The sequence below is a fragment of the Bombina bombina genome, chromosome 8 (assembly GCF_027579735.1).
Source record: "Bombina bombina isolate aBomBom1 chromosome 8, aBomBom1.pri, whole genome shotgun sequence".
In the NCBI taxonomy this organism is placed as follows: Eukaryota; Metazoa; Chordata; class Amphibia; order Anura; family Bombinatoridae; genus Bombina; species Bombina bombina.
The window spans coordinates 273,680,275-273,702,241 of NC_069506.1; the positions used below are offsets into that span (position 1 = coordinate 273,680,275).

The 21,967-nt window shown below is 37.6% G+C and overlaps 1 protein-coding gene across 3 annotated transcripts in view; it reads right to left on the reverse strand.

Annotated features, from left to right (window-relative positions):
- The window catches only part of CADM1 (cell adhesion molecule 1), a 636,874-nt gene that overhangs the window by 97,168 nt on the left and 517,739 nt on the right, over window positions 1-21,967 (reverse strand). For all 3 annotated transcript variants that reach the window (XM_053691376.1, XM_053691375.1, XM_053691374.1), the window contains exon 9: window positions 8,683-8,775. In XM_053691376.1, coding sequence (XP_053547351.1) covers window positions 8,683-8,775 — 93 coding nt within the window. The remainder of the gene's footprint in view (window positions 1-8,682; window positions 8,776-21,967) is intronic.

Genomic DNA, 21,967 nt, shown 5'->3' on the forward strand with positions numbered 1-21,967 from the left:
AGCCCATAAAAATATTCGCATAAGCTGGGGCAAATTTCGCTCTTATAGCTGTTACTTGTTATTGTAAATAAAATGTAACCCCAAACTTAAAATAATTATGGGTTAGCAAAATTTTTTAAAACTTGTTCTCAATCAGCTCAGTAGAGTAATTCGTCAACTTGCATATCATAAACTGTACCGCTATTATACCTTTATCATGTGGGATAGCAGAGTAAAGACCTACCACATCCACAGTTAGCCACCCCATAGTTTCATCCCATGTAGTATCCTCTAATAATCTCAATAGATGTTTAGTATTCCTAAGAAATGAGGGTAACTTATATACTATGGGTTGTAACAAAGACTCTAACCAATTTGACAAATTCTCATGGATCCAATTCCTGAGACTATAAGGCGACCTCTAACTTGCGTTAGTGTTTTATGTACCTTCGGGAGGTGGTGAAAAATAGGTACTACTGGTCAGGAGAACAATCATCAGAGGATGATACAAGGACTGACACAATGACTGTAGCTGTTAAATCTCAGTCAGTATCATTAGCTAATACTAGTGATAATAGCATAGTACAGGTGCCAGCGACAGAGTACATAGAGCCTGTGGTCAGGCAAAAAGCAGCAGGCCAGATAGAATTACAGAAGGGTAACAAGTACAAGCAGAGCCAGTCAGTATCACCAAACATTGCCAGTGTACAGGGTAACCAGGATTTTCTCTTAGTACAACATAAAAAAAGAGGAGGAGGCAGAGGAGGAAATATAGGAAGATGAGGGATAATGACACAACCCTCTACTACACATCAGGGACTTCAGAGAGACCAGTACCCCCTGAGGAGGGGTTGGAACAAATACAGGGAACAAATGTCATAAATCTATCAAAGATACCTTTAACAGCTGCTGAGGTTTCAGTCCTTAGCTTAGGCCTTAATTTTGTGCCTACTACACAGTTTAATATTTTTTAAACCATAATGGGGCCGAACAGATTCATTAGAGGTTTAACCATTAAAAAGTATTACAAACATAATCCCACCCCAATACAAGAAACTGTTGTTCCAAAGGACACTAGTCCTCAATATGATTATTGTAACTTAATGGAGGCTAAGGCTTATCTGTTCCTGCACTCACTTGAGATGGAGAGTGTAGATACAGACATACAGATAGATATTAGCCAAAATCCATTTTCTACCCCACACAGATCAGGGGTCATGCACTAGAATCCTTTCATAAGAGGGTAGAGGAGGACTTAAAAGTTTTAAGTTCGAAAAATATTAAACAAGTTAACAATCTCTCACAAGAACAGAAACAGGCATTAAGTAAGCTACAACAGAGAGAGGACATAACCATTAAGCAGTCCGATAAGGGTGGTTCCATTGTAGTGTTGGACAGAGCCTATTATATATCAGAGGCAGAAAGACAGCTGAATGATATTTTAGTGTACACTAAACTTTCAGGTGATCCCACAACTGCATATGGAGCCCAACTATACGACCTGCTAGATGATGGCAAATATATGGGTATCTTTGATGATAACACTTTTAATTACCTATATGTGGAGAAACCAGTAGTACCTATCTTTCACCACCTCCCGAAGGTACATAAAACACTAACACAAGTTAGAGGTCACCCTATAGTCTCAGGGATTGGATCCCTTTTTGAGAATTTGTCAAATTGGTTAGAGTCTTTGTTACAACCCATAGTATATAAGTTACCCTCATTTCTCAGAGCGAAATTTGCCCCAGCTTATGCAAATATTTTTACGGGCTGGTGGGAGCTTACCCATGTGTATGCAGACATCAACCCATTCTCAGAATTAATTGTGGGTTACAAAAGATTTATCAATGACCTGCTATTTATCTGGCAAGGGTCTGAAGCGAGTAGTAAAGAATTTGATGATTTTTTGAATAATAATCTGGTAGGTTTAGAATTTACTACATCCTTTGACAGGGAACGGATACCATATTTGGATGTAACATTAATAGGTAACCCTAGAACCAGGAAAATAGAGACCACACTCTATAGGAAAACAATCTCATCAAATGCGCTCTTACATGCAGGAAGCTGCCATCTTAACCACATAAGCTATGGCATAGCTAAGGGTAAATTCCTACGTCTCAGAAGGAATTGCTCCAATGATGACAGTTTCTTGCATGAAAATAAGTATTTGAGGTCAAGATTCCTTGACAGGAGATATGACCAAGGTGCAATTCAAAAAGAATTTAAAGTCACAAGAAAGATCTACCCTAATAGATGACAAACCAAAAAAGGGAAGAACGCAAAGACAAACCTACCTTTGTTACCACGTATAGCTCCCAATATTATGCAGTCTGTAACATAATACGTAAGAATCTCCCCATTCTATTGGCAGATGACGACCTCAAAGATGAGGTTAAGAATGGTTGTTTCTGTGTATCACGCAGAAATATAACTATTGGTAATATGGTTTTGCCATCAATGCTTAGAAATCCAGCCCCCAAAAGTAGCTGGCTAACCATCAAGGGACAAATTAAATGTGGCAGAAGAACTTGTAAAGCATGCAGCTATGTGACGGTTGGTAAAATATTCCAGTCAAATGTGACACAAAAGGTATTTTCCCATTATCATTGCACTAACTGCAGATCAAATTATGTGATTTATGTGATCACGTGGTCATCATGTAAAAAACAATATGTTGGATGCACCTCAAGGGAGGCACGAGAGCGGATACATGCACACATAAACGACATAGAGCATGATAGCCATGCCACAGGGGCAGCCAAGCATTTTGTGGATATGCATGATAAAGACATGAGTACATTCTCATGGATGGTTATAGACCAGATACGCAAACGACCTAGGGGTGGTGATAGATTGCGGCAGCTCCACAAAAAGGAGGCCTACAGGATTTATACCATAGCAACCAGACAACCCTTAGGCATGAACATAGAAACAGATGTAATTAATTTCTGGTAACATAACTATATACATATACCCAAAAACATTCTATGCCGTGTATTTATTATGGACTTCACTAGAATTAGATACATTGTTATTTGTAAGTTAGATCCTAGTATCAACTATTTAACCATATAATAGTATCTGTTAGAGTTTAGCTTACTTTAGCTTACATTACTATTATTCTACAAGTAGCAGTCTTTTAAGGATTGCTAAATATACCCTTGGGATAGATAATACTTTGGGCTAATAATCCATGTACTGAGGTTAAATTACCTCTTAATAACTGTAGATTTTGTTTTTCATTTTTTCTTTTTTCTTTACCTTTATTACTATACTTTTCTTTTTGCCTTTTTATTTATCAATATATTTTCTTTTCTTTTTCCCCTTTTCTTGTATGTATATATACTAATTCATTGTATGCAAATAGAATGTAGGGGCAATATCCCCTCTATAAACTTTTTAATTTTGAAGGTTTAAAAGTGAATAGTAAATATATAACTTAGGGGAAACGGATATCATTGTTAGTAAGTATGCATCACCTGTCACTTTCTCAATACAAGTCTGATTGGGTACTAGGCGAGACTGTAGGACCAATGAAATGTAGAGATTGGATATTTAAAGTGCAGGTTGTTACAGGTCAATAAGGTCTATGATTAAGGCAGGAAGCTGAAACGCGTAAGCAGACGACCCGCCTGCAGTCTTACCTTTCTTTCCTTTTTAGTAGTGCTGTTTTGCCTACAAGTTGCTGAAATAACAATCGCCTAGATTTAGAGTTTTGTCGGTAAAGACCCGCGTAGCTAACGCTGCTTTTTTTTCCAGCGCACACTTAAGACAACGCTGGTATTTAGAGTTCTTTGAAGGGCCTGCGTTAGGCTCAGAAAAGGGAGCTTTGAGCCGAATTTACCGCCACTTCAACCCTCAATACCAGCGTTGCTTACGGTAGCGGCTAGCTGGAAAAACGTGCTCGTGCACGATTCCCCCATAGGAAACAATGGGGCAGTTTGGGCTTGAAAAAAGCAGCGTTCAGCTCCTAACGCAGCCCCATTGTTTCCTATGGGGAAACAGTTTCTAAGTCTGCACCTAACACCCTAACATGAACCCCGAATCTAAACACCCCTAACCTTAAACTTCTTAACCCCTAATCTGCCACCCCCCGCTATCGCTGACACCTGCATTATATTATTAACCCCTAAACCGCCGCAACCTACATTATACCTATGTACCCCAATCTGCTGCCCCTAACATCGCCGACACCTATATTATATTTATTAACCCCTAATCTGCCCCCACGTCGCCGCTACCTTACCTACACTTATTAACCCCTAATCTGCCGACCGGACCTCGCCGCTACTCTAATAAATATATTAACCCCTAAACCGCCGCACTCCCGCCTCACAAACACTATAATAAATAGTATTAACCCCTAATCTGCCCTCCCTAACATCCCCGCCACCTAACTTCAAGTATTAACCCCTAATCTGCCGACCGGACCTCGCCGCTACTATAATAAATGTATTAACCCCTAAAGCTAAGTCTAACCCTAACCATAACACCCCCCTAAGTTAAATATAATTTTAATCTAACAAAATAAATTAAATATTATTAACTAAAGTATTCCTATTTAAAGCTAAATACTTACCTGTAAAATAAACCCTAATATAGCTACAATATAACGAATAATTATATTGTAGCTATTTTAGGATTTATATTTATTTTACAGGCAACTTTGTATTTAGTTTAACTAGGTACAATAGCTATTAAATAGTTATTTACTATTTAATAGCTACCTAGTTAAAATAATTACAACATTACCTGTAAAATAAATCCTAACCTAAGTTACAATTAAACACTACACTATGAATAAATAAATTAAATAAATTAACTAGAAGTACCTACAATTACCTACAATTAAATAAACTAAACTAAATTACAAAAAAAACAAACACTAAATTACAAAATATAAAAAAAGATTACAAGAATTTTAAGCTAATTACACCTACTCTAAGCCCCCTAATAAAATAACAAAGCCCCCCAAAATAAAAAAAAATTCCCTACCCTAATCTAAATTAAAAAAGTTAACAGCTCTATTACTAGCCCTTAAAAGGGCTTTTTGCGGGGCATGCCCCAAAGAAATCAGCTCCTTTGCCTGTAAAAAAACCCACAATACCACCCCCCAACATTACAACCCACCACCCACATACCTCTACTCTAACCCAAACCCCCTTAAATAAACCTAACACTACCCCCCTGAAGATCTCCCTACCTTGAGTCGTTTTCACCCAGCCGGTCACCAATGGACCAAAAGAGGACATCCGGAGCGGCAGAAGTCTTCATCCTATCCGGGCAGAAGAGGACATCCGGAGCGGCAGACATCTTCATCCAAGTGGCATCTTCTATCTTCATCCATCCGGAGCGGAGCCATCTTCTTCCAGCCAACACGGATCCATCCTTCTTCCCCGACGCCTACTCGCCGAATGAAGGTTCCTTTAAATGACGTCATCCAAGATGGCGTCCCTCGAATTCCGATTGACTGATAGGATTTTATCAGTCAATCGGAATTAAGGTAGGAAAATTCTGATTGGCTGATTGAATCAGCCAATCAGATTCAAGTTAAATCCGATTGGCTGATCCAATCAGCCAATCAGATTGAGCTCGCATTCTATTGGCTGTTCCGATCAGCCAATAGAATGCAAGCTCAATCTGATTGCCTGATTGGATCAGCCAATCGGATTGAACTTGAATCTGATTGGCTGATTCAATCAGCCAATCAGATTTTTCCTACCTTAATTCCGATTGGCTAATAGAATCCTATCAGCCAATCGGAATTCGAGGGACGCCATCTTGGATGACGTCATTTAAAGGAACCTTCATTCGGCGAGTAGGCGTCGGGGAAGAAGGATGTATCCGCGTCGGCTGGAAGAAGATGGTTCTGCTCCGGATGGATGAAGATAGAAGATGCCACTTGGATGAAGATGTCTGCCGGTCCGGATGTCCTCTTCTGCCCAGATAGGATGAAGACTTCTGCCGCTCCGGATGTCCTCTTTTGGTCCATCGGTGCCTGGCTGGGTGAACACGACTCAAGGTAGGGAGATCTTCAGGGGGGTAGTGTTAGGTTTATTTAAGGGGGGTTTGGGTTAGAGTAGGGGTATGTGGGTGGTGGGTTGTAATGTTGGGGGGGTGGTATTGTGTCTTTTTTTACAGGCAAAAGAGCTGATTTCTTTGGGGCATGCCTCGCAAAAAGCCCTTTTAAGGGCTGGTAATAGAGCTGTTAACTTTTTTAATTTAGATTAGGGTAGGGAATTTTTTTTATTTTGGGGGGCTTTGTTATTTTATTAGGGGGCTTAGAGTAGGTGTAATTAGCTTAAAAATCTTGTAATCTTTTATTATTTTTTGCAATTTAGTGTTTGTTTTTGTAATTTAGTTTATTTTATTTAATTGTAGGTAATTTATTTATTGATAGTGTAGTGTTAGGTTTAATTGTAACTTAGGTTAGGATTTATTTTACAGGTAATTTTGTAATTATTTTAACTAGGTAGCTATTAAATAGTAAATAACTATTGTACCTAGTTAAACTAAATACAAAGTTGCCTGTAAAATAAATATAAATCCTAAAATAGCTACAATATAATTATTCGTTATATTGTAGCTATATTAGGGTTTATTTTACAGGTAAGTATTTAGCTTTAAATAGGAATACTTTAGTTAATAATATTTAATTTATTTCGTTAGATTAAAATTATATTTAACTTAGGGGGGTGTTAGGGTTAGGCTTAGCTTTAGGGGTTAATACATTTATTATAGTAGTGGCGAGGTCCGGTCGGCAGATTAGGGGTTAATACTTGAAGTTAGGTGGCGGTGATGTTAGGGAGGGCAGATTAGGGGTTAATACTATTTATTAAAGTGGGTGTGAGGCGGGAGTGCGGCGGTTTAGGGGTTAATACATTTATTAGAATAGAGCCGAGGTCCGGTCGGCAGATTAGGGGTTAATAAGTGTAGGTAGGTAGCGGCAACATTGGGGGGGGGCAAATTAGGGGTTAATAAATATTATGTAGGTGGCGGCGGTGTGCGGTCGGCAGATTAGGGGTTAAAAATATTTATTATAGTGGCGGCGATGTGGGGGGACCTCGGTTTAGGGGTACATAGGTAGTTTATGGGTGTTAGTGTACTTTAGAGCACAGTAGTTAAGAGCTTTATAAAACGGCGTTAGCCCAGAAAGCTCTTGACTACTGACTTTTTTCTGCGGCTGGAGTCTTGTCGGTAGAGGCTCTACCGCTCACTTCAGCCAAGACTCTAAATACCAGCGTTAGGAAGATCCCATTGAAAAGATAGGATACGCAATTGGTGTAAGGGGATCTGCGGTATGGAAAAGTCGCGGCTTGAAAGTGAGCGTTAGACCCTTTCCTGGCTGACTCTAAATACCAGCGAGCGGCCAAAAGCAGCGTTAGGAGCCCTTAACACTGCTTTTGCCGGCTAACGCAGAACTCTAAATCTAGGCGAATGTTTTTATGTTGTCCCTGATTTTTGGAATAAAGCACTTGGATTTTGAGCCATCTTGTTCTCTTGGAATTTCTATTAAGCATTGGCAATGGAGATCGCTATACGGCTGGCTTAATTAATTTGCCGTCTACCTCACCACCTGAACAGAGGGGAATACGGAGCTGAGTGAGTGACGTCATCAGCGTTTGCCTGGATGGACACACTGTCCCCACAGACTTTCACATACACGGGAGAGCACAGCAGAGGATCAGATAGAGCAGTATGTGGTAAGGCCGAAAGGAAGGCTGAGTGAGTACCATAACTGCATCAGAGTAATCGGTAACCATGCAATGTGAGGGATCGTTGGGTCCCATTTACCCAGGATATTATCGATTGTGTATTGGAGATTGGGCTGATTCCGGGGATGCTTACCATGGAAAAGTCTAATGTTTGGAGCTAGTATAAGATATTCCGGTAGAAATTTTCCTTTATTGATCTACTTATCCTATATATATATATATATATATATATATATATATATAGGTATAGCTATGGGGCTGTATATATAAATGAAGGACAGATATAGCTATGGGGCTGTATATATAAATATGTGTGTATATATATATATATATATATATGTGTGTGTGTGGGATAGGTATAGCTAGGGGGCTAGGGGCTATATATATATATATATATATATATACATGAAGGACAGATGTAGCTATGGGGCTGTATATATAAATATGTGTGTGTATATATATATATATATATATATATATGTGTGTGTGTGTGTGGGATAGGTATAGCTAGGGGGCTGTATATATATATATATATATATATATATATATATATGGGATAGGTATAGCTATGGGGCTGTATATATATGAGGGACAGATATAGCTATGGGGCTGTATATATAGATGAGAGATAGCTATAGCTATAGGGCTGTATATATAGCAGAGATAAAGATATTGCGGAGTGATTTGTATTGTTATTGGGCTGTAAATATAAATGAGGGAAAGCTATAGATAAGGGGCTGTATACCTAGGATGGGGATAGTTATGTGCTGGATATATAGTTGGATATTGTAAATATTGCCTCTAATAATAGTAATAACAATCCTGGAGCTTATTTCAAATATTGTTTGTAAAAAGAAATATAAACCAGAAACCCTGTCCTAAAACCCCTCAACCTCAATGTTACTTGGCAGTAAAGCAGTATTAAGCTAAGCATAAAGCCACCATTCATTCCTGTGTCAGACATATAATGAGGGTACCATACCTGGGGTGATGAGGGAGGTGGAGTTTGTGGTGGAGGTAGTTTTGGGAGGTGGAATGGTGGTGGTGGTGGTGGTGGTGGTGGTGGTGGGGGGATCTGAGTGAAAAAAGGAGAACAAAAAAAATTAAAAAATTAAATAAAAATACAAAAATCACAATACAAATGTGTAATCGGCATGATATCAGTATAAAGAAGCAGGATATCATGCACAATCAACAGCAAAACAATGTGAAATGAAGTGAAAGCAGAAAACAATCAATGGACATTAGCAGAAAAAGTAAAAGCAGTAGGATATTGTTTGAAAAAAAAGCAAAATCAGCAGGACGCTAAGTGAGATCAATACGATATAAATAAACAATGAAAGTTTGATGTGTAATCAATAAAATAGCAAAGCAAAACTATAAGCATATGTTATAATTAGGCAAACCATAAGGATATGTTTTGTAATAATTTGTTTATCATAGAGAGAAACCATAAGGGTATGATGTGTAAGAATTAGGCTATCATAGAGAGAAACCATAAGGGTATGATGTGTAATAATTTGTTTATCATAGAGAAAAGCCATAAGGGTATGATGTGTAATAATTTGTTTATCATAGAGAGAAACCATAAGGGTATGATGTGTAATAATTTGTTTATCATAGAGAAAAGCCATAAGGGTATGATGTGTAATAATTTGTTTATCATAGAGAAAAGCCATAAGGGTATGATGTGTAATAATTTGTTTATCATAGAGAGAAACCATAAGGGTATGATGTGTAATAATTTGTTTATCATAGAGAAAAGCCATAAGGGTATGATGTGTAATAATTTGTTTATCATAGAGAGAAACCATAAGGGTATGATGTGTAAGAATTAGGCTATCATAGAGAGAAACCATAAGGGTATGATGTGTAAGAATTAGGCTATCATAGAGAGAAACCATAAGGGTATGATGTGTAATAATTTGTTTATCATAGAGAAAAGCCATAAGGGTATGATGTGTAATAATTTGTTTATCATAGAGAGAAACCATAAGGGTATGATGTGTAAGAATTAGGCTATCATAGAGAGAAACCATAAGGGTATGATGTGTAAGAATTAGGCTATCATAGAGAGAAACCATAAGGGTATGATGTGTAATAATTTGTTTATCATAGAGAAAAGCCATAAGGGTATGATGTGTAATAATTTGTTTATCATAGAGAGAAACCATAAGGGTATGATGTGTAATAATTTGTTTATCATAGAGAAAAGCCATAAGGGTATGATGTGTAATAATTTGTTTATCATAGAGAAAAGCCATAAGGGTATGATGTGTAATAATTTGTTTATCATAGAGAGAAACCATAAGGGTATGATGTGTAATAATTTGTTTATCATAGAGAAAAACCATAAGGATATAATGTGTAATAATAAAGCTATCATAGACAAACCACAAGGATATAATGTGTAATAATAAAGCTATCATAGACAAACCACAAGGATATAATGTGTAATAATAAAGCTATCATAGACAAACCACAAGGATATAATGTGTAATAATAAAGCTATCATAGACAAACCACAAGGATATAATGTGTAATAATAAAGCTATCATAGACAAACCACAAGGATATAATGTGTAATAATAAAGCTATCATAGACAAACCATAAGGATATAATGTGTAATAATAAAGCTATCATAGACAAACCACAAGGATATAATGTGTAATAATAAAGCTATCATAGAGAAACCACAAGGATATGTTGTGTAATAATTAGGTTATCATAAAGAAACCATAATGATATGAAGTGTAATAATTATGCTATCATAGAGAAACCATAATGATATAATGCGTAATAATTAGGCTAGCATAGAGAGAAACCATAAAAATATGATGTTTAATAAATAGGCTATCACAGAGAGAAACCATAATGATAGGATGCGTAATAATTAGGCTATTATAGAGAGAAACCATAAAATATGATGTGTAATAATTATGCTATCATAGAGAAACCATAATGATATGATGCGTAATAATTATGCTATCATAGAGAAACCATAAAGATATGATGCGTAATAATTAGGCTAGCATAGAGAGAAAACATAGGAATATGATGTGCAATAAATAGGCTATCATAGAGAGAAACCATAATGATATGATGTGCAATAATTAGGCTATCATAGAGAAAACATAAGGATATAATGTGTAATAACTAGGCTGCCGTAGAGAAACCATAGGAATATGATGCATAATAATTAGGCTATAATAGAGAAAACATAAGGAAATGATGTTTAATAATTAGGCTATCATAGAGAAAACATAAGGATATGATGCAAAAAAATTAGGCTGTGTAATAAGTAATTTAATGTTTTTCATGGTTTAGTATTTAGATGCTATTATTACTAGATTTAATTACTTACAATCAAATGTTTAATGTCTAATCACCAATTTATTAATTTATTTTTTATTTTTAATCTTTACTGAGTGTCTTTATTCTGTATTAAATATATATATGACTTTACAGGCTGCCATAGAGAAACCATAAGGATATAATGTGTAATAATTAGGCTATCATAGAGAAATCATAAGGATATGATGTGTAATAATAAGGTTATCACAGAGAAACCATAAGGATATGATGTGTAATAATAAGGTTATCATAGAGAAACCATAAGGATATGTTGTGTAATAATTAGGCTATCATAGAGAAATCATAAGGATATGATGTGTAATAATAAGGTTATCACAGAGAAACCATAAGGATATGATGTGTAATAATAAGGTTATCATAGAGAAACCATAAGGATATGTTGTGTAATAATAAGGTTATCACAGAGAAACCATAAGGATATGATGTGTAATAATAAGGTTATCATAGAGAAACCATAAGGATATGATGTGTAATAATAAGGTTATCATAGAGAAACCATAAGGATATGATGTGTAATAATAAGGTTATCATAGAGAAACCATAAGGATATGATGTGTAATAATAAGGTTATCACAGAGAAACCATAAGGATATGATGTGTAATAATAAGGTTATCATAGAGAAACCATAAGGATATGATGTGTAATAATAAGGTTATCATAGAGAAACCATAAGGATATGATGTGTAATAATAAGGTTATCACAGAGAAACCATAAGGATATGATGTGTAATAATAAGGTTATCATAGAGAAACCATAAGGATATGATGTGTAATAATAAGGTTATCATAGAGAAACCATAAGGATATGATGTGTAATAATAAGGTTATCACAGAGAAACCATAAGGATATGATGTGTAATAATTAGGCTATCTCGCAGATAAACCACAAGGATATGATGTGTAATAATAAGGTTATCATAAAGAAACCATAATGATATGAAGTGTAATATTTATGCTATCATAGAGAAACCAAAATGTTATGATGCGTAATATTTAGGCTATTATAGAGAGAAACCATAAAAATAATAATGTGTAATAATTAGGCTAGCATAGAAAGAAACCATAAGGATATGATGTGTAATAATTAGGCTATCACAGAGAAAACATAAGGATATGATGTGCAATCATAGGCTATCATAGAGAAAACATAAGGATATAATGTGTAATAATTAAGCTTTCATAGAGAAACCATAAGGATATGATGTGTAATGTGTAATAATTAGGCTATCATAGAGAAAAATCATAAGGATATGATGTGTAATAATTATGCTGTCATACAGAAACCATAAGGTTATGATGTGTATTAATTAGGCTTTCATAGACAAACCATAAGGATATAATGTTTAATAATAAAGCTATCATAGAGAAACCACAAGGATATAATGTGTAATAATAAAGCTATCATAGAGAAACCACAAGTATATAATGTGTAATAATAAAGCTATCATAGACAAACCATAAGGATATAATGTTTAATAATAAAGCTATCATAGAGAAACCACAAGGATATAATGTGTAATAATAAAGCTATCATAGAGAAACCACAAGGATATAATGTGTAATAATAAAGCTATCATAGACAAACCATAAGGATATAATGTGTAATAATAAAGCTATCATAGACAAACCACAAGGATATAATGTGTAATAATAAAGCTATCATAGAGAAACCATAAGGATATAATGTTTAATAATAAAGCTATCATAGAGAAAAACCACAAGGATATAATGTGTAATAATAAAGCTATCATAGACAAACCATAAGGATATAATGTGTAATAATAAAGCTATCATAGACAAACCACAAGGATATAATGTGTAATAATTAGGCTATCATAGAGAAACCATAAGGATATGTTGTGTAATAATTAGGTTATCATAAAGAAACCATAATGATATGAAGTGTAATAATTATGCTATCATAGAGAAACCATAATGATATGATGTGTAATAATTAAGCTATCACAGAGAAACCGTAAGGATATGATGTGTAATAATTAGGCTATTATAGAGAGAAACCATAAAAATAATGATGTGTAATAATTAGGCTGCCATGGAGAAACCATAAGGATATGATGTGCAATAATTAATGTATAGGGAGAAACCATAAGAAAATGATGTGCAATAATTAGGCTGCCATGGAGAAACCATAAGGATATGATGTGCAATAATTAATGTATAAAGAGAAACCATAAGGATATGATGTGTAATAATTAGGCTATTATAGAGAGAAACCATAAAAATAATGATGTGTAATAATTAGGCTGCCATGGAGAAACCATAAGGATATGATGTGCAATAATTAATGTATAGGGAGAAACCATAAGAAAATTATGTGCAATAATTAGGCTGCCATGGAGAAACCATAAGGATATGATGTGCAATAATTAATGTATAAAGAGAAACCATAAGGATATGATGTGTAATAATTAGGCTATTGTAGCGAAACCATAAGCATATGTTGTGTAATAATTAAGCTTTCATAGATAACCATAGGGATATGATGCATAATAATTAGGCTATCTTAGAGAAAACATAAGGATATGGTGTGTAATAATTAGGCTAACATAGAGAACCCATAAGGATATGATGTGTAATAATTAAGCTATCACAGAGAAACCGTAAGGATATGGTGTGTAATAATTAGGCTATCATAGAGAAACAATAGGCTATCATAGAGAGAAATCATATTGATACGATGTGTAATAATTTGGCTATAATAGAAAAACCATAAGGATATGATGTGTAATAATTAGGCTTTCATAGAGGGAAACTATAAGGATATGATGAGTAATAATTAGGCTATCATAGAGAAACCATAAGTATATGATGTGTAATAATTAGGATAATATAGAGAAATCGTAAGGATATGATGTGTAATAATTAGGTTATCATTAAGAAATCTTAAGGATATGCTGTGTAATAATTAGGCTATCATAGAGAAACCAAAAGTATATGATGTGTAATAATTAGGATGTTATAGAGAGAAAACATAAGTATATGATGTGTAATAATTAGGATGTTATAGAGAGAAAACATAAGTATATGATGTGTAATAATTAGGATGTTATAGAGAGAAAACATAAGTATATGATGTGTAATAATTAGGATGTTATAGAGAGAAAACATAAGTATATGATGTGTAATAATTAGGATGTTATAGAGAGAAAACATAAGTATATGATGTGTAATAATTAGGATGTTATAGAGAGAAAACATAAGTATATGATGTGTAATAATTAAGCTATCATAGAGAAAACACAAGGATATGATGTGTAATAATGTATAGAGAGAAACCATAATGATATGATGTGTAATAATTAGGCTATCGTAGAGAAACCATAAGGATATGATGTGTAATAATGTATAGAGAGAAACCATAATGATATGATGTGTAATAATTAGGCTATCGTAGAGAAACCATAAGGATACGATGCAAAATAATTTGGCTGCCATAGAGAAACCATAAGTATATGATGTATAATAATTAGGCTGTCATAGAGAAACCATAGGAATATGATGCATTATAATAAGGCTATCATAGAGAAAACATAAGCATATGATGTGTAATAATTAAGCTATCATAGAGAAACCATAAAGGATATGATGTGTAATAATTAAGCTATCATAGAGAAACCATAAGTATATGATGCAAAATAACTAGGCTGCCATAGAGAAACCATAAGGATATGATGTGTAATAATTAGGTTGTGACAGAGAAAGCATAAGAATATGATGTGTAATAATTATAGAGAGAAACCATAATGATATGATGTGTAATAATTAAGCTATCGTAGAGAAACCATAAGGATACGATGCAAAATAATTTGGCTGCCATAGAGAAACCATAAGTATATGATGTATAATAATTAGGCTGTCATAGAGAAACCATAGGAATATGATGCATTATAATAAGGCTATCATAGAGAAAACATAAGCATATGATGTGTAATAATTAAGCTATCATAGAGAAACCATAAAGGATATGATGTGTAATAATTAAGCTATCATAGAGAAACCGTAAGGATATGATGTGTAATAATTAAGCTATCATAGAGAAACCATAAGTATATGATGCAAAATAACTAGGCTGCCATAGAGAAACCATAAGGATATGATGTGTAATAATTAGGTTGTGACAGAGAAAGCATAAGAATATGATGTGTAATAAGTAGGCTATCATAGAGAAACCAAAAGGATATGATGCGTAATAATTAGGCTATAATAGAGAAACCATTAGGATATGAGGTGTAATAATTAGTCTATCATAGAGAAACCATAAGGATATGATGTGTAATAATTAGGCTATGACAGAGAAAGCATAAGAATATGATGTGTAATAATTATCCTGTCATAGAGAAACCATAAGAATATGATGTGTAATAAGTAGACTATCATAGAGAAACCAAAAGGATATGATGCATAATAATTAGGCTATTATAGAGAGAAACCATAAAAATAATGATGTGTAATAATTAGGCTGCCATGGAGAAACCATAAGGATATGATGTGCAATAATTAATGTATAGGGAGAAACCATAAGAAAATGATGTGCAATAATTAGGCTATCTTAGAGAAAACATAAGGATATGGTGTGTAATAATTAAGCTATCACAGAGAAACCGTAAGGATATGGTGTGTAATAATTAGGCTAGCATAGAGAAACAATAGGCTATCATAGAGAGAAATCATATTGATATGATGTGTAATAATTTGGCTATAATAGAAAAACCATAAGGATATCATGGGTAATAAATAATTTGGCTTTCATAGAGAGAAATCATAAGGATATGATGTTTAATAATTATCCTGTCATAGAGAAACCATAAGGATATGATGTGTAATAATTAGGCTATCATTGAGAAACCATAAGGATATGATGTGTAATAATTAGGCTATCATTGAGAAACCATAAGGATATGATGTGTAATAATTAGGCTATCATAGAGAAACCATAAAATATGATGTGTAATAATTAGGATAACATAGAGAAATCGTAAGGATATGATTTGTAATCATTAGGATAGCATAGATAACTCATAAGGATATGATGTATAATCATTAGGATATCAGAAAATTCATAAGGATATGATGTGTAATAATTAGTATACTATAGAGAAATCATAAGGATATGATGTGTAATAAATAGTATACTATAGAGAAATCATAAGCATATGACGTGTAATCATTAGGATAGCATAGAGAAATTATAAGGATATGACATGTAATCATTAGGATAGCATAGAGAAACCATAAGGATATGACGTGTAATCATTAGAAATTGAATAACAGATAAATCATCCTATATAATAAAAGGCCAAGTGTGTTTGTCCGAAGCTGTCATGCGCAGTAGAGACTGCACGCGAGGACAAACACACCTGGCCTTCCAACTAACCTGGCGTGGTGGAGTGGGCGTGGCCGGGAGGGTGAGGAGTGGGCATGACCGGGCGGCCGAGACGTGGGTGTGGCCAGGCTGACCAGATGCCGGGTGCTAAGAGTCTAGAGACAGAGAGCTCTAAAGAGGGGGGATAGAGAGAACAGAAGAGGGGGGAGAGAGAGAGAGGGAGAGACAGCAAAAGAGAGAGGGGGAGAGAGACAGCAAAAGAGAGAGGGGGAGAGAGACAGCGAAAGAGAGAGGGGGAGAGAGACAGCAAAAGAGAGGGGGGAGAGAGACAGCAAAAGAGAGAGGGGAGAGAGTCAGCAAAAGAGAGGGGAGAGAGAGACAGCAAAAGAGAGGGGGGAGAGAGACAGCAAAAGAGAGGGGGATACAGACAGCAAAAGAGAGGGGAGAGAGACAGCAAAAGAGAGGGGGGAGAGAGACAGCAAAAGAGAGGGGGAGAGAGACAGCAAAAGAGAGAGGAGAGAGAGACAGCAAAAGAGAGGGGGAGAGAGACAGCAAAAGAGAGGGGGAGAGAGCAAGCAAAAGAGAGGGGGGAGAGAGCCAGCAAAAGAGAGGGGGGGAGAGAGACAGCAAAAGAGGGGGGAGAGAGACAGCAAAAGAGGGGGGATAGATACAGCAAAAGAGAGGGGGGAGAGAGACAGCAAAAGAGAGGGGGGAGAGAGACAGCAAAAGAGAGGGGGGAGAGAGACAGCAAAAACAGAATTTATGTTTACCTGATAAATTACTTTCTCCAACGGTGTGTCCGGTCCACGGCGTCATCCTTACTTGTGGGATATTCTCTTCCCCAACAGGAAATGGCAAAGAGCCCAGCAAAGCTGGTCACATGATCCCTCCTAGGCTCCGCCTACCCCAGTCATTCGACCGACGTTAAGGAGGAATATTTGCATAGGAGAAACCATATGATACCGTGGTGACTGTAGTTAAAGAAAATAAATTATCAGACCTGATTAAAAAACCAGGGCGGGCCGTGGACCGGACACACCGTTGGAGAAAGTAATTTATCAGGTAAACATAAATTCTGTTTTCTCCAACATAGGTGTGTCCGGTCCACAGCGTCATCCTTACTTGTGGGAACCAATACCAAAGCTTTAGGACACGGATGATGGGAGGGAGCAAATCAGGTCACCTAGATGGAAGGCACCACGGCTTGCAAAACCTTTCTCCCAAAAATAGCCTCAGAAGAAGCAAAAGTATCAAACTTGTAAAATTTGGTAAAAGTGTGCAGTGAAGACCAAGTCGCTGCCCTACATATCTGATCAACAGAAGCCTCGTTCTTGAAGGCCCATGTGGAAGCCACAGCCCTAGTGGAATGAGCTGTGATTCTTTCGGGAGGCTGCCGTCCGGCAGTCTCGTAAGCCAATCTGATGATGCTTTTAATCCAAAAAGAGAGAGAGGTAGAAGTTGCTTTTTGACCTCTCCTTTTACCGGAATAAACAACAAACAAGGAAGATGTTTGTCTAAAATCCTTTGTAGCATCTAAATAGAATTTTAGAGCGCGAACAACATCCAAATTGTGCAACAAACGTTCCTTCTTCGAAACTGGTTTCGGACACAGAGAAGGTACGATAATCTCCTGGTTAATGTTTTTGTTAGAAACAACTTTTGGAAGAAAACCAGGTTTAGTACGTAAAACCACCTTATCTGCATGGAACACCAGATAAGGAGGAGAACACTGCAGAGCAGATAATTCTGAAACTCTTCTAGCAGAAGAAATTGCAACCAAAAACAAAACTTTCCAAGATAATAACTTAATATCAACGGAATGTAAGGGTTCAAACGGAACCCCCTGAAGAACTGAAAGAACTAAGTTGAGACTCCAAGGAGGAGTCAAAGGTTTGTAAACAGGCTTGATTCTAACCAGAGCCTGAACAAAGGCTTGAACATCTGGCACAGCTGCCAGCTTTTTGTGAAGTAACACAGACAAGGCAGAAATCTGTCCCTTCAGGGAACTTGCAGATAATCCTTTTTCCAATCCTTCTTGAAGGAAGGATAGAATCTTAGGAATCTTAACCTTGTCCCAAGGGAATCCTTTAGATTCACACCAACAGATATATTTTTTCCAAATTTTGTGGTAAATCTTTCTAGTTACAGGCTTTCTGGCCTGAACAAGAGTATCGATAACAGAATCTGAGAACCCTCGCTTCGATAAGATCAAGCGTTCAATCTCCAAGCAGTCAGCTGGAGTGAGACCAGATTCGGATGTTCGAACGGACCTTGAACAAGAAGGTCTCGTCTCAAAGGTAGCTTCCATGGTGGAGCCGATGACATATTCACCAGATCTGCATACCAAGTCCTGCGTGGCCACGCAGGAGCTATCAAGATCACCGACGCCCTTTCCTGATTGATCCTGGCTACCAGCCTGGGGATGAGAGGAAACGGCGGGAATACATAAGCTAGTTTGAAGGTCCAAGGTGCTACTAGTGCATCCACTAGAGCCGCCTTGGGATCCCTGGATCTGGACCCGTAGCAAGAAACTTTGAAGTTCTGACGAGAGGCCATCAGATCCATGTCTGGAATGCCCCACAGTTGAGTGACTTGGGCAAAGATTTCCGGATGGAGTTCCCACTCCCCCGGATGCAATGTCTGACGACTCAGAAAATCCGCTTCCCAATTTTCCACTCCTGGGATGTGGATAGCAGACAGGTGGCAGGAGTGAGACTCCGCCCATAGAATGATTTTGGTCACTTCTTCCATCGCCAGGGAACTCCTTGTTCCCCCCTGATGGTTGATGTACGCAACAGTTGTCATGTTGTCTGATTGAAACCGTATGAACTTGGCCCTCGCTAGCTGAGGCCAAGCCTTGAGAGCATTGAATATCGCTCTCAGTTCCAGAATATTTATCGGTAGAAGAGATTCTTCCCGAGACCAAAGACCCTGAGCTTTCAGGGATCCCCAGACCGCGCCCCAGCCCATCAGACTGGCGTCGGTCGTGACAATGACCCACTCTGGTCTGCGGAAGGTCATCCCTTGTGACAGGTTGTCCAGGGACAGCCACCAACGGAGTGAGTCTCTGGTCCTCTGATTTACTTGTATCCTCGGAGACAAGTTTGTATAGTCCCCATTCCACTGACTGAGCAAGCACAGTTGTAATGGTCTTAGATGAATGCGCGCAAAAGGAACTATGTCCATTGCCGCTACCATCAAACCTATCACTTCCATGCACTGCGCTATGGAAGGAAGAGGAACGGAATGAAGTATCCGACAAGAGTCTAGAAGTTTTGTTTTTTCTGGCCTCTGTCAGAAAAATCCTCATTTCTAAGGAGTCTATTATTGTCCCCAAGAAGGGAACCCTTGTTGACGGAGATAGAGAACTCTTTTCCACGTTCACTTTCCATCCGTGAGATCTGAGAAAGGCCAGGACGATGTCCGTGTGAGCCTTTGCTTGAGGAAGGGACGACGCTTGAATCAGAATGTCGTCCAAGTAAGGTACTACAGCAATGCCCCTTGGTCTTAGCACAGCTAGAAGGGACCCTAGTACCTTTGTGAAAATCCTTGGAGCAGTGGCTAATCCGAAAGGAAGCGCCACGAACTGGTAATGCTTGTCCAGGAATGCGAACCTTAGGAACCGATGATGTTCCTTGTGGATAGGAATATGTAGATACGCATCCTTTAAATCCACCGTGGTCATGAATTGACCTTCCTGGATGGAAGGAAGAATTGTTCGAATGGTTTCCATTTTGAACGATGGAACCTTGAGAAACTTGTTTAAGATCTTGAGATCTAAGATTGGTCTGAACGTTCCCTCTTTTTTGGGAACTATGAACAGATTGGAGTAGAACCCCATCCCTTGTTCTCCTAATGGAACAGGATGAATCACTCCCATCTTTAACAGGTCTTCTACACAATGTAAGAATGCCTGTCTTTTTATGTGGTCTGAAGACAACTGAGACCTGTGGAACCTCCCCCTTGGGGGAAGCCCCTTGAATTCCAGAAGATAACCTTGGGAGACTATTTCTAGCGCCCAAGGATCCAGAACATCTCTTGCCCAAGCCCGAGCGAAGAGAGAGAGTCTGCCCCCCACCAGATCCGGTCCCGGATCGGGGGCCAACATTTCATGCTGTCTTGGTAGCAGTGGCAGGTTTCTTGGCCTGCTTTCCCTTGTTCCAGCCTTGCATTGGTCTCCAAGCTGGCTTGGCTTGAGAAGTATTACCCTCTTGCTTAGAGGACGTAGCACTTTGGGCTGGTCCGTTTCTACGAAAGGGACGAAAATTAGGTTTATTTTTGGCCTTGAAAGGCCGATCCTGAGGAAGGGCGTGGCCCTTACCCCCAGTGATATCAGAGATAATCTCTTTCAAGTCAGGGCCAAACAGCGTTTTCCCCTTGAAAGGAATGTTAAGTAGCTTGTTCTTGGAAGACGCATCAGCTGACCAAGATTTCAACCAAAGCGCTCTGCGCGCCACAATAGCAAACCCAGAATTCTTAGCCGCTAACCTAGCCAATTGCAAGGTGGCGTCTAGGGTGAAAGAATTAGTCAATTTGAGAGCATTGATTCTGTCCATAATCTCCTCATAAGGAGGAGAATCACTATCGACCGCCTTTACCAGCTCATCAAACCAGAAACACGCGGCTGTAGCGACAGGGACAATGCATGAAATTGGTTGTAGAAGGTAACCCTGCTGAACAAACATCTTTTTAAGTAAACCTTCTAATTTTTTATCCATAGGATCTTTGAAAGCACAACTATCTTCTATGGGTATAGTGGTGCGTTTGTTTAAAGTGGAAACCGCTCCCTCGACCTTGGGGACTGTCTGCCATAAGTCCTTTCTGGGGTCGACCATAGGAAACAATTTTTTAAATATGGGGGGAGGGACGAAAGGAATACCGGGCCTTTCCCATTCTTTATTTACAATGTCCGCCACCCGCTTGGGTATAGGAAAAGCTTCTGGGAGCCCCGGGACCTCTAGGAACTTGTCCATTTTACATAGTTTCTCTGGGATGACCAACTTGTCACAATCATCCAGAGTGGATAATACCTCCTTAAGCAGGATGCGGAGATGTTCCAACTTAAATTTAAACGTAATCACATCAGGTTCAGCTTGTTGAGAAATGTTCCCTGAATCAGTAATTTCTCCCTCAGACAAAACCTCCCTGGCCCCATCAGACTGGTTTAGGGGCCCTTCAGAACCATTATTATCAGCGTCATCATGCTCTTCAGTATCTAAAACAGAGCAGTCGCGCTTACGCTGATAAGTGTGCATTTTGGCTAAAATGTTTTTGACAGAATTATCCATTACAGCCGTAAATTGTTGCATAGTAAGGAGTATTGGCGCGCTAGATGTACTAGGGGCCTCCTGAGTGGGCAAGACTCGTGTAGACGAAGGAGGGAATGATGCAGTACCATGCTTACTCCCCTCACTTGAGGAATCATCTTGGGCATCATTGTCATTGTCACATAAATCACATTTATTTAAATGAGAAGGAACTCTGGCTTCCCCACATTCAGAACACAGTCTATCTGGTAGTTCAGACATGTTAAACAGGCATAAACA